At 48.4% G+C, this 12,564-nt stretch overlaps 2 protein-coding genes across 3 annotated transcripts in view; one reads left to right on the top strand and one right to left on the bottom strand.

The window, feature by feature from the left end:
• LOXHD1 (lipoxygenase homology PLAT domains 1) overlaps nt 1-12,564 on the top strand; it is a 193,930-nt gene that overhangs the window by 130,172 nt on the left and 51,194 nt on the right. For both annotated transcript variants that reach the window (XM_065935168.1, XM_065935167.1), the window contains exons 28-31: nt 139-301; nt 3,772-3,926; nt 7,193-7,402; nt 7,495-7,630. In XM_065935168.1, the coding sequence (XP_065791240.1) occupies nt 139-301; nt 3,772-3,926; nt 7,193-7,402; nt 7,495-7,630 (664 nt within the window). The remainder of the gene's footprint in view (nt 1-138; nt 302-3,771; nt 3,927-7,192; nt 7,403-7,494; nt 7,631-12,564) is intronic.
• Nucleotides 9,037-9,834, bottom strand: LOC136167669 (nascent polypeptide-associated complex subunit alpha). The gene has a single exon (XM_065935166.1). The coding sequence runs from the start codon at nt 9,786-9,788 to the stop codon at nt 9,141-9,143; it is 648 nt and encodes a 215-aa protein (XP_065791238.1). The 5' UTR covers nt 9,789-9,834; the 3' UTR covers nt 9,037-9,140.

Here is a 12,564-nt window from a genome sequence, read left to right as displayed (position 1 = left end):
CCCTGGGGCTTTAGCATTATCAGCGGGGCTCCATCACCCTCGGGCTTGGTCCCCGTGAGTGTTGACCTGGGTGATGAATGACTGAAGTTGGCAGTTTCCACATGAAGGGCTCAGTTTCCTCCTTTCTCCTCACCCCAGGGTACAGAGACCTTGACTTTCCCTTGTGATCGATGGCTTGCCACTTCAGAGGATGACAAGAAGACCATTCGAGAACTGGTCCCTTATGACATCTTCACCGAGAAATACATGAGAGATGGGTCTTTAAGGCAAGTCTACAAGGAAGTGGAGGAGCCTCTGGACAGTAAGTGTGGGGCAATCGCCCTCATCACCATCGGCAGAACCCCTCCTTGTTGGACACTTGCCCTGTGCGGGGCACAGCCTTTGCACCTCGGAGGCAGAGTCTGTAATTACCTTCACTCCATAGTGAGGGCAACTGAGGCTCACAGAGGTTGCACAACCTGCCAGAGTTCACTCAGCTAATAAATGGCACGGCTGTTCTTCAAAGTTGCAGCGCCCTCACCCTGAGTCTTGTGCTCAAACCCTCCCCTGGTCTGACAGTGTGATCAGACATCCACGCGTGTGCTCTCCTGTGGCTGGACTCAACTGGTCCTCGTTCTCTCCCTTTGCTTAGTTAATCTGGCTTCTAATCCGCAGGACTTGGTCCTCTCTGCTCTTGCTGGATCCAGCTGTCCCTACCGAGTGTGAATCAGATAGCTTCCTGGCTTTGTACAGAACTATAACTCTGGTGCTTGTTCTCGGGGGCTGGGTGTAGCTTCAGCATCCAAGGCCATGGGTTTCTTTTCTGTGTGTGCCAGCCACCTTTTCCTCATTGATGAGGCTCTTTTCTGCAGAATTTGCACCAGCCTGAGCACACACTTTCCTTTGCTTTGGAACCACCATTTTCTTTCCTTTATTTATTTGGTTTTTTAACGGAAGGATAATTGTTTTACAGAATTTTGTTGTTCTCTGCCAAATATCAACATGAATCAGCCATAGGCATCCACATGCCCCCTCCCTCCTGAACCTCCCTCCCACCTCCCTCCCCATCCCACCCCTCTAGGCTGTTACAGAGCCCCTGTTTGATTCCCGCGTCACACAGCAAATTCCCATGGGCTATCTATTTTACATATGCTAATGTAAATTTCCATGTTACTCTCTCCAGACATCTTCTTACCTCTCTGACTGGTCTCTGAATGCTCTTCTCCCTTCCCTTACTGGGTGGCATTGCTCCAGGCTCAGACCTCAACCTAAACTGAGTCTCTGCTGTAGCTGTGACATTTCTTTCATCTGAGTTGCCACTTGCTTAGAGATAAAAACAAGTGTTACCTCAATGACATGCCTTTTCCTACCCACATCCCTTTCTCTGAATGTGTTTTACCTTGAATCTGGGGGATCATTCGCTTTTCTACTTGGATCCCAGAGGACGTGCTGGAAAGCTGTCCTCACGGCACCCTTGGCTGTTCTGCGTTAACAACATGCCATGAACCCCTCTGAGCTGGGTGGTGTTTCTAGGGAAACATCTTTTCACGGATAGCTGGGCGGCCTTGGTGGGATGGGGAGGGAGGAGGATCCGGAAATAGCAGGATTTGACTGCACGACCGCACTGCTCAGCACCCAGAAGCTGAGTCGGTTTTGCTAATTCCCAAAGGGACTGGAGAGAGCAGTGAGGGGTAGGAAGTCCGTTTAAATCACAGCCCTGGGACATCACACTCCACTCTGGGACAAGGGCCGCCTTTGAAAAGCTCCCGCCCAGGTGTGGAGCAGGTCTGAATGAACAACCAGGAAACAGGTGGGGAGGACAAGTGAGGAGGGTGGGGACAGTCGACTGCTGTGTCCAAACTCCGGCAAGATTCCTAGTGTTACCTCGTGTCATATCAGCCAGCCAGGTGTGGGTCACGTTGACTCCTTTAGACAAAAGAAGATGTTATTAATGTGTATGTGAAATGCTGGCTGGATTCTGCGCCGAACTGAGCAAGGTGGGGGCCGGGGGGCCAGAGTTCAAGTGTGGCCAGTGCTGGATCCTGCTCTCAGAGGGGACAAGCCTCTAGGAGCAGATCTCCTGGTGCACCAAGGAGGTGTGGCCAGCAGATGCTGGGTGGGGTGATGGAGAGGGGAGGATGGGAAAGGAGGCAGAGTTCAGGACAGGATGTGAGCTTGTGGCCTGTGGTCTAGTCCAGGTGGACACAGGGATGTGGGTTCAGAGCGCAGAAGGGACCTGGGCTGGAGATACAGCCTGGGGAACTCACAGGCGAGAGCTGTGGGAGGTGGATGGAACTGGAAGACATGGGCATCTAGGGCAAGGCAGATGTTTAGGAACCTATAAGGCTGCTCAAGGAGCAGAGAGAGGCAGAAGAGGAGCAGGGAAGAATAACGCTATGGATCCAAGGGAAAATGAGGATAATAATAGGAACCATGTTGTGGGCGTGAGTGTGTTCCATACCCATGGGTAGAGCAGCTCACATCACCTGACTCTCCTGCATTTAGTTACATGTGGTTCTGAGCCCACTAGCATGGGCTGGTAAGAAAGTCCATCTCAATCACTGCAGGGAGGGGGCATCCCCTTTTCTAGGGTCTTATAAAAATCCTGAGGCTCACAGCAGGGACCTGGCCTTCAGTTCAGAGTGAGAACAACCTTTACTTGTGGCCTCCTGCTGTTTGGTGAGACTGTGGCTGCTGGCTCTGAGCCAGCACACAGGTTTCATTTCTCTGGGAGCCAGAAAGTCTTCTCCAGGGAGCCCGACTTTGTCAAAAGACCCTGTCTTCACCCTGGAGGCCTCCTTGCTTCAAGGCTTCAGACAGGCTTGGCAGCTGTCTCCTTGGGTCCCTGTGGGCAGGTGGGGAGTTCCTACCACCATAGGCACTCTCGAACCCACACCTGCTCCCAGGCTGGGGAAACTGAACTTCCTCCCAGTTGGGCCATTTTCATCTTCACCTCAAAGCCACAACTTCCATCCTTCCCCTTGGGGATAATCCAGCTAAGTCCCCTCTTCCTTGGCCTGATACTCCAAAGCTCCTGGCACAAAGGGCTGTGGAGAGGGGACACAAAATGCTTAGCCATCATAGAAACAGATGTGTCTTCCCCCCACCCAGGGTGGGGGGTTGTGTGAGTGACTAATTTATTCTTCCCTGATGAATGCTTAGCAGCAAAACAAAAAACAAGACAGCGTTTGGTTTTATTTTCCTTAATAATCTGTAATAATTGTCACACCAAGTATTTTTTGAGCCCTTTCCAAAGGCCGTGGGAGACCAAAGAGTAGGTGACAGTGATTGCGGCTTTGGTGGGGGGTGGTCCCCTGGAGCACTGGGGCAGCTTGGTTGAAGAGTAAATGCAACTAAGAGAAGAGACACTGAGGGGAAACTATTCCTTTAAATATACTTAATTTTTTCCTATAAACTGTTTAGAAGGATTTGGCATTGATACTGGTCACCCTCCAATGGGAAGGCACATTTTTGTCAATGTGTCACGCCAGGTGCATTTAGTGACCACGGTGTGCATGCATGGCAGGCAGTTTCCTGGGGGTGGTGGTGGATGTTTTGAGGGATGCTGGAAAAGTCTCCATCCCCTGGGTCTCTTAGAGGCAAACGTCCCACTGTTGAATCCAGTCGGACTTGTAGCAGAGCATGCATAATGGAGCAGACAAAAAGGACACGGAGCTCTCCTGGAGGGCTGGGCCACAAGCTGAACTCCGCCTACAAATCCAGTTCCCCCAAACTAAACAGTGCCATCCCTTTCTTCCCTCTGTCTGTGTGTCTGTCCGACTCCCCACCCAGTTGTGCTGTACTCGGTGCAGATCTTCACAGGAAACGTTCCCGGGGCTGGGACAGACGCCAAGGTCTACATCACCATCTATGGGGACCTCGGGGACACCGGGGAGCGGTACCTGGGCAAGTCAGAGAACCGCACCAACAAGTTCGAGAGAGGAACGGTAGGCGGGGCCCCCAAGTTACCGCACCCCTCTCCTCTGGTCTTCTGTTCCGGGGGCCAGCTCCTCTTGGTCCCTGAGGCTGTTTGGGACCTTTGTGGGGTGTCATTGACCCTTGGGGTGGCATCTACCCCATGCATCCCCCAAGGGCATCTGGTTCCCCTCTCAGCCTACACCAGGGCCCTGGGTCCTGTATGTGGAGTAGGGGTGGGACTTGAGCAGGCAAGAGGCCATGTGAGACCCAGGTTGCTGGCTATATGGAGCTGGGTGGTCTTCAGAGAATGCAGCTCACTGCACGTGGGTCATGAGTGTGGAGGTGAGTACCACAGAGTTAGGGGGCTGCCTCGACAGAGGCTTGAATGAGATAGAGGTCTGGAGGGCTGGGTCTGCCATCCACTCTGTCTATAGCTGAGCATCTCTGGACTCAGTTTCCTCATCTGTGAAAGAAGGAGCCTGATGTGAATCAGCTCAGCTGTGTTGTGCAGAACTCTAGACAGCGTGGAAGCCTGAGGGAGCCACGGAAGAGTGGGGGTAGCAGATGGGCATCCCCCTCCTCCCACATGGGACCACTCTGACCTGGCCTATCTACTATCAAGCAAGCCTTGATTTAATCAAGGGGCTCTGTGGCTACCAAAAAAGCTTGAAAACCATCCAATTGGATAGTGGGAACCGAGGCCCTACCAGCTCTGACCTAACAGTGGTTTTACCAAAGGAAGATTTCCGTCCACACTTGCTTCCCACCAGCCCGGCCCGTCTCCCTGCCAGAGCACCCCTCTGTCTGCCACCTTGCCCCTTCCTTGCTTCTCAGGCTCCCTTCTTCCTCTCCATTCACCTAACTCTGCTAGAAGTCCCACAGGCCAGGCTACAGCCTGGGGAGGAGAGACAGGCAACTGGCTCCTAACCCGATCTGCGGTCCTCCTCATAGCCGCGTGTCTGGGGAGAAAGATTCCCATATCAACCAGCTTATGTTCACTGGGGTCTCCTTAAGCCCAAGCCTCAGCCAGGCATGACCTTTAGTGCTGAAACGTCTGCTGCTTGGTGAACAGGAAAGTAACTCCGGGTTAAGGACAGGGGTCATCTAAGCGGGTCTGCAGCTGGCTGGTGACTCCAGCAGCCAGACTGCAGGAAGGAGCCCTAGCCTGGGCTCGAGATACCAGGGCAGTTGGGCTTCAGGGCTCCCTGAGAAGGTGGAGAGGGGAAAGGGAGTCCTCTGGGGCAGGTTCCACCTGGGGAAGAACGAAGGGGCTCTGGACTTCGTTTCCCACCAGAAAGTATCTGTTGAATGAATAAATGAGTGAAAGTATAAATGAAGGTGATGCAATCCATTCTCCTCGGTGTTTAGATTCAGATTTTTTCTCTGTTAGTAATTATGACATTGCAGGAGAAGTCTTTGCCCCGTTCTGTCTCGTCGTTCTCCTCCTTCCCTCCCGTGTTGACGTCCCGTTGGGGAAGCTGGAGCTTTTGGCTCAGTCACTGATGATTTCGGACTTTGTTCACTACTGAGTATGTGAAAGCTTCCACTTCTCTAATCGTTTGCTCCAGATCTAGGAGTCACCTTGACACCCCTCTCTCTGTCAGCACTCCCTCCCACCCATATCCAGTCAGTCACCTGGTCTTGGAGAGTCTCTCTCTAAATGACCCTCAGATCAGCTCGGTCAGCTTTGTCACACCTTCCTTATCGCAGCTTGCTTGGCGAACCCTGTGCCAGACTTCTGAAATCCAATCTACCCTCCAGGCTTCCCCAGTTAACCCATCCAAAGATGGCAGAGTCACTCTCTCACTTGGATTCATCAAGGCTCCCCTCTGACCCCAGATCTGGCCTGAGCCTTTCATGGGATTCCCAGATCTTCACTACCTGCCTCGCCAAGCTGCATAGAAGTTCTCCTGGGTCCCAGTTTCCAGAATGGTCTATACTCTCTCCTGTGTCCAAGTCTTTCCAAGCCTTTTCTCTGCATCCATGTACATATGCCCATAGGAAATACATAACACTGCGCTGCAGTTTTAACTTTTTACATAAAAGATATCATTCTATATGGGTGCTTTTTGCAGACAATGGGGTACCTTTGACATCTTTCTGTCAAGATAGTCAGACCTGGGTGTTGTTGGCCTGTTCTTTGTAACCACTGCACACATAACATTCCACCTATGACACTGCCATGGTTATTTACTGTAGCCCCAACACTGGACACCTAGGTGGGTCCTAACCTTCCACTGTAAACAATTACCTGCAGTAAGCATCCTTGTATACATATGAAGGTGACCCCCCAGGACAGATGCAAAGTGGAATTGCCATGTTGTAGGGTGTGGGTTCAGCCACTTGCCAGCACTCTAAGGCCTGACAGGTCCACATCTGCCGTCAGCATCACACCATTCACCTGCACTTACCTCAGCCCGCAGTCTGACCTGCCCTGGCTGCTTGGAAGGCCCAGCTTCAGCTTAATGCCACCACCAAGTAAGTCTTGCCAGCCCCGGCCCTAGTCCTCATGCAGGTGCTGCTACCACCACCTGGGCTGTCCTGAGGAGAGGCACAGGGCATCCTATTATCCCTGGGTTCCCAGCTCTCAGTACAGTGTCTTAGCATATCTTTTGGAAGGAAAGTGGGTGTCACTCAGGGTCACCTCTCCCACCTCTCCTTCCCCAAGCTCCTACCAGCTGTTTTGACCTCAGTTCACCCGAAACCTAGAACTCCACATCTCACTGAGCAATCCTAAAGGAATGCAAGCACCCGAGAATACAATGTCACATCATGAAAGGTATAATCAGGGACACAGAGGAGGGCCTATGTCACACCCCCCACAAAATCCCTCATGAACTCACAGTCCAGGTGTTGGGCCTTGTGCTCCCCAGCCTGGCCTGCACTGTATCCTCTCCCCTCTCTGCTCTCCTGCAGCCCGGACTGGCTCCTCCAACTGCCAGCTTCCCCCTGGGAATTTCAAGCCCTCTCTCATTATTCAGAAAGATTCCAGCTCTTCCATAGCTCTTACCATCCAGCCTCCTAGCTGACCTCAAGCCAATACTCAGCATAACTCAGCATGTCCAGAATGTCCTCTTATCCCAAGAGGAGCTAGACTGCAAAACAGGGCAATTATGTAGGGAAGGCCTTGGAACATCAAACCCTCTGTGCTGGGGATTTGGGCCTGGAGGGCTCCGGCCTGGAAGGTCTGTTCAGCCCAGCAATTAAGGGGGATGAAAGGTACTAAATGGATGGGGCTGGAGCAGGTGGAGGCGAGGAGGGGCCCCCACCCAAATCCACCAATGTGGACTCCCAGGCCGACACCTTCATTATCGAGGCTGCGGACCTGGGCGTCATCTACAAGATCAAGCTCCGCCACGACAATACCAAGTGGTGCGCAGACTGGTACGTGGAGAAGGTAGAGATCTGGAACGACACCAATGAGGATGAGTTCCTGTTCCTGTGTGGACGCTGGCTGTCCCTGAAGAAGGAGGACGGGCGGCTGGAGAGGCTCTTCTATGAGAAGGTGCGTGAAAGGCAGGCGGGGCACCCGGGGTGGTTCCGTGGAAAACAAGGTGCCAGAGGCGTAACGGGCCTGGGTCGTGGTCCTCCTGACAGGAGTACACCGGGGACCGGAGCAGCAACTGCAGCAGCCCCGCTGACTTCTGGGAGATCACCCTGAGCTCCAAGATGGCCGACATCGACATCGCCACCGTGACGGGGCCCATGGCGGACTATGTTCAGGAGGGCCCGGGTAAGCCAAGCAGAGAGCTCATCAAAGCGTTGGCAGGCACATGGAAATGTGTTTAAACTATTCCTGGACAGGCCGTGTATTAACCTCACCATCATTTCACTAACATGTAACATTTTGTAGTTTACACACAGGTTCCTCACTTGCTATTGCCATCCCCACAACAGCTCTGTGAACTGAGAGACATTGACCAAAGAAACAAATAGACTGCAAGTTATTTCTCTAGTGAAAATGAGCTTATTTGGGATCAGCAGAGAGTTGCAACTTGGAGTCTACAACCAGGTCAAGCTACACGCAAGTCCCCACAGAGCAAGGGAAGGAGAACTCTTTCATAGAGGAGAAAAGGAAGTTGGGGAGGCTGGAGTAAACCAAGAGTCCACAGCTTTTCATTGGCTGAGTTGTCGCCAGGATAGAAGAGGAGTCTTTCCTGGGCTCTGTCTGTTGTCACAGGGCATGAGAGCTCCCCCTTCTGGTCTCCTATTTAGTTGAAGTTTCTAGTTTTTTGTTTGTTTGTTTGTTTGTTTTTATTTTTTTATTTTCTCCTCTTGACGGAGTTCTTTTTATGAAAGCATCACCGATGAGTCAGGTTTTCACTTCTCAGCAGTTTTTGTCCCTCAGTGTCAGGAAGGACATTTCCTGGGTATAGTGTCCCATGTTGGAGAGAAAGTGCACAGATTGGAAACCTAATAAGATCGCATTTGAGTAACAAGGAAGGAGGGAGAAATCGCAGGCATTTTTTTAAATCCAAAGTCCATGTTACCAAGATAACAGACTCTGGAGTTTACCTGAAACTTTATATCTCCATCAGAGGTTTGGAAACACACTTCTGACAGGCCTGATCTGGATATCTTGGGAAAGCTGTTTCATCAGATGTTGTATGCTTCAGTTCCAGGAAATATTTTCTTTCATGTGACTGGATGATGTACATGTCCAATCGGGATTTAACTGCCTTCTTTGTCATATGAATCCAAGAGTCTATTCCTTGGAGTTTGGTAGCACAAGTATTGGTTAGTAGTACTTCCCAGGAGCTTTTCGAGCATGATTGAAGATAGTCTTTCCCAATAAATAAAATATCCAGGCCGCAAGGCATAATGCTTCAGATCTTTGTCTCCGAAGAGTGTACCAGGAAAAGATTGCTCTACAAATAACATGATTATTGTCAATAGAAATTGTATTAGAGTATCTCTCCTTTTATCAGTTGTGGAGCAGAAAAAGCAGAAGCCAAGTACATTGGGTGTACTGTGACTATCTTAAAGGGTATGTGTTGGTGAGTTCCAAAAGGAGTGGGTCTAAGATTTAGAAGAATCAATGGCAGTGCTTTTTGCTAAGGTATTTGGAGATTTTCTACAGAAATGGCCATTGAGTCTTTTTTTTTTTTTTTTCATTTTTCATTTTTTCATTTTTTCATCCAACAAGAAGCCATAACTTTATTAATGATAGAAACAGTACAAATTTGAAACCCAGCTGCAGTTACTCTTTTGAAACACCAAAAATAGGTCCTCTTTTCAGATGGTTACATTGTTAATTCCATAATAGCATTTACAATATCATTACTGTTGTTCTTCAGGGCTCGGACTGCCTTTGCTCTCGACACATTTGCTTGTGACATGACCAATTCTATGTCCTTAACTTCCACACCTGTTTCATCAACCTCTTCCTCTTCACTCTCCTCTTGTACAGTTGGAGTCTGTGTGTTTTCTTGGATGTTTGAGACAGCTTCACCTTGAACTTTGAATTTCTCAGCAGCTGCTAACTGTGCCTGCTGAGATAAATCCTCAATCTTGGCTTCCCCAAAAACAATGTAGGTATCTGAAGCTGGGCTCTTGTACACATCTGGTTTTGTGATGACAAAAAGGATATTCTTAGATTTCCGGATAGTGACTCTAGTAACCCCTGTAACTTGTCGAAGGCCCAGTTTGGACATAGCCTTCCGTGCCTTCTTTTCACTCCGGCTCTGTTTTGCTTTACTGACTGGTTCTTCATCGATTTCAGCTGCTGCTGCCAGCTGAGCTTGCTGTGTGGTTGCCTGTGTAGAATCCTGCTCCTCAAGCTCTGGGACTGATTCATCACTATCAGATTCTGTTCCAGACCCTGTCTCAGCCTGGGGCTGTGGCAACTCCTGCTCTGTAGCAGGGACGGTTTCTGTGGCTTCACCGGGCATTTTGTGAGGGAAACGCGGAACCAAGATGGCGGCAGAAAGAGAGCGAGCGAGCCCCATTGAGTCTTAATAATGCTGTTAGTGCATTTGACTGAACCAGAGGATTGAGGGTGGTTAGCACAATGGAAGTGTATTAAAAACCAGCCAAAAAATAAAAAATAAAATAAATAAATAAATAAATAAAAAACCCAGCCAAATAGTGCAGACCTGTCAAAGTACCTGGGCTTTCCTGGTGGCTCAAGTGGTAAAGGAAGCTGCCTGCAGTGCAGGAGACCTGGATTCAATTCCTAGGTTGGGAATAGCCTCTGGAGAAGGGAATGACTACCCACTCCAGTATTTTTGCCTGGAGAATTCCATAGACAGAGGAGCCTGGTGGGCCACAGTCCATGGGGTTGCAGAGTCAGAAACAGCTGAGCAACTTAGCATTCACTCCCATCAAAGTACCTGACTAGCGAAATTAGTTCTTCAATCACTATGAAGTTTGAGAGGAGCTTCTCAAGTAGGTATAATCTTCTCCAAAAGGGCTTTGTCCAGCGAAGAGGCGATAGTCTGTCAACAAGGAAAGGCTTCCATTCAGTGTGAAAACATACAGACCATGACTGAAGGATATTTATCTCCATGAGACATAGGAAGTTGTATTAAATCCATTTACCAGACCTCAAATGGTCCATTAGTAAGTTTACAGTGTCCAGGAGCAGTGCAAGCAGATTTTCCTGAGCTGTGTTTCAGAGAAGTGGAATAGTGAGGTAAGCACTTTTGTGGCCTTGCTAATGTTTCCTCACTGATATTGATTCATGGATGCTATCATCCATGAATAGACCAATGGTTTGATGCAGGTACAGTGGTGAGGAGTGGGGATTTTACTCTCTGGTAAGACTGGGTAGTTGTTTGGTGCAAACCAAATAGCTTTCTCTTTTTTATCAGACCAAGAATTGTTGAATTTCCAATCTTGTTTTTCTTTTTTCTGAGGCCAATTGTTGGGTTTTTCTAGCTAGTTTTGCTAAGTTATCATTTGGGGGAAATATCCCTTTGGACCGTGACAGATGTCTGACTGCTATCAGTTCCTTTAAGGTCAGCATTCCTTGCAGAAATGTCAGCAAGGTGATTTCCCTTAGCTTCCAGCGAGTCAAGTTTAGAATGCCTCAGAATCTTATTAATAGCTAAAACTGCAAGTGAAAACATTGCATCCTGTAATCCCTAAACATAGGGGCCATTTAAAATTTTATTTCCACTGGAAGTAAAGAAGCTGTGCTGTTTCCACAACATTCCAGAATCATGAGCTATTCCAAAAGCTTATCTACCATCAGTATAAATATTGGCAGTTTTGTCTTTGGCTGAAGTATGAGTCTGTGTTGGACTGGAAACCTCTTGATATCACTCGTGTAACCATGTGTACCACGGGGCTAAAGTAACAACATCAAAGAAGCTGCAGTAGCATACCCAGCAAAATATTTCTCATTGTCACCTTTTGAATAGGAACCATCAGTGAGCCATGAGAAGTCAACATTACCCAAAAGAGTTTCCTGAAGATCATCAGGAGAGTTAGGAGGTGACCATCAGCATTAATTGGTAGGGAGGGTCTTCATCATGGAGAGAAAAGTAGCCTGGTTAAGAATATTACAATGTAAAAGAGTTCTCTAAGGAGCAGTTAACAAAAGGACTTCATGGGAAGTGAGGCAACTGACTGAGAAATGTTGAGTGTGATGAGAATTCAGGAGGGCTTCTACTGCATGAGGCACAAAAATTGTTCAAGATCTCATAAGGATTTTTTTTGGTAGCCCTTACCCAAAAGGGCAGTAGCTACAATGGCAAAGGGTGTATCCCGTTGGCGCAGGCTCCAGTTGCTGACTGTCATACCCTGTGGGCTGATGGTTCTCACAGTGTTTTAGGGCATGTACCCCAAGGTATACACGTACCTCTTCCTTTTCATATGCCAAAAGGGAAAAGGAAATATGATCTTTGAGACGCCCAAGGACAGGTGGATTCATCAAACTCTCCTTTAAGGCCTTAAAAGCTATGTCATCTACTTCTTCCCATAATATTAGGTCAGTGTTATTATTGTTTAGTAAAACATACACAAGTTTGACCATAAGAGAGAAATTTGGAATTCAATTTTTGCAATAACAAAGTAACTCTAGAAAACCTAGCAGTCAGCACTTAGTTTGGGGTTTGGGGAAATTTAGGATACTGTGAAGTCTATCTGGAACTAGGTATAACTCTTGTTCTGATATCAGATGCCCTACATGTGGAAACTAGGGATTGGGGCAAGCTGCAACTTTTCTTTGGCAGTCTTATGTCCCTTCAAGGTTAAAAGCTTTAGCGAGTGGATACTGTCTTTTTATAAGGAAGCTTGAAAAGGAGAGCAAAGAAACAAATCCTCCACATAGTACACCAAAGTAATCCCTAGGGAAATTTTTATCATCCAGATCAGGCTTCAGGATTTGTGAGAAATAGGGAGGGCTTCTAGTAAAATCCTGAAGCATTACTGTTCAGGTGAATTTTTTTTCTTCCAGAGTGAATGCATAAAGGTACTGACTAGCTTCGTCTACTGGAATACTAATTGAATGCACTGCATAAATAAGCTACAGTAAAGAATTTGCTCCAATTGAGGTTGGATAGTAGTAACACTTGAGGGTTAGGAACAATAGGGTGTTGAGGGATAACGTTGTTTTTATTGCTTGAGGTTCAGGAGAAACCTCTCTACCTTTGGCTCTTACATTGTCTCATGGCAAAATGGGAGAGTTACAGGAGCCAGTACAAGAGATAATGAAGCCTTGAG

Source organism: Muntiacus reevesi, chromosome 4, assembly GCF_963930625.1.
Source record: "Muntiacus reevesi chromosome 4, mMunRee1.1, whole genome shotgun sequence".
Classification (NCBI taxonomy): domain Eukaryota; kingdom Metazoa; phylum Chordata; class Mammalia; order Artiodactyla; family Cervidae; genus Muntiacus; species Muntiacus reevesi.
Note: the sequence above shows the minus strand (reverse complement) of the source record. Positions and strands in the feature narration are given on the sequence as shown.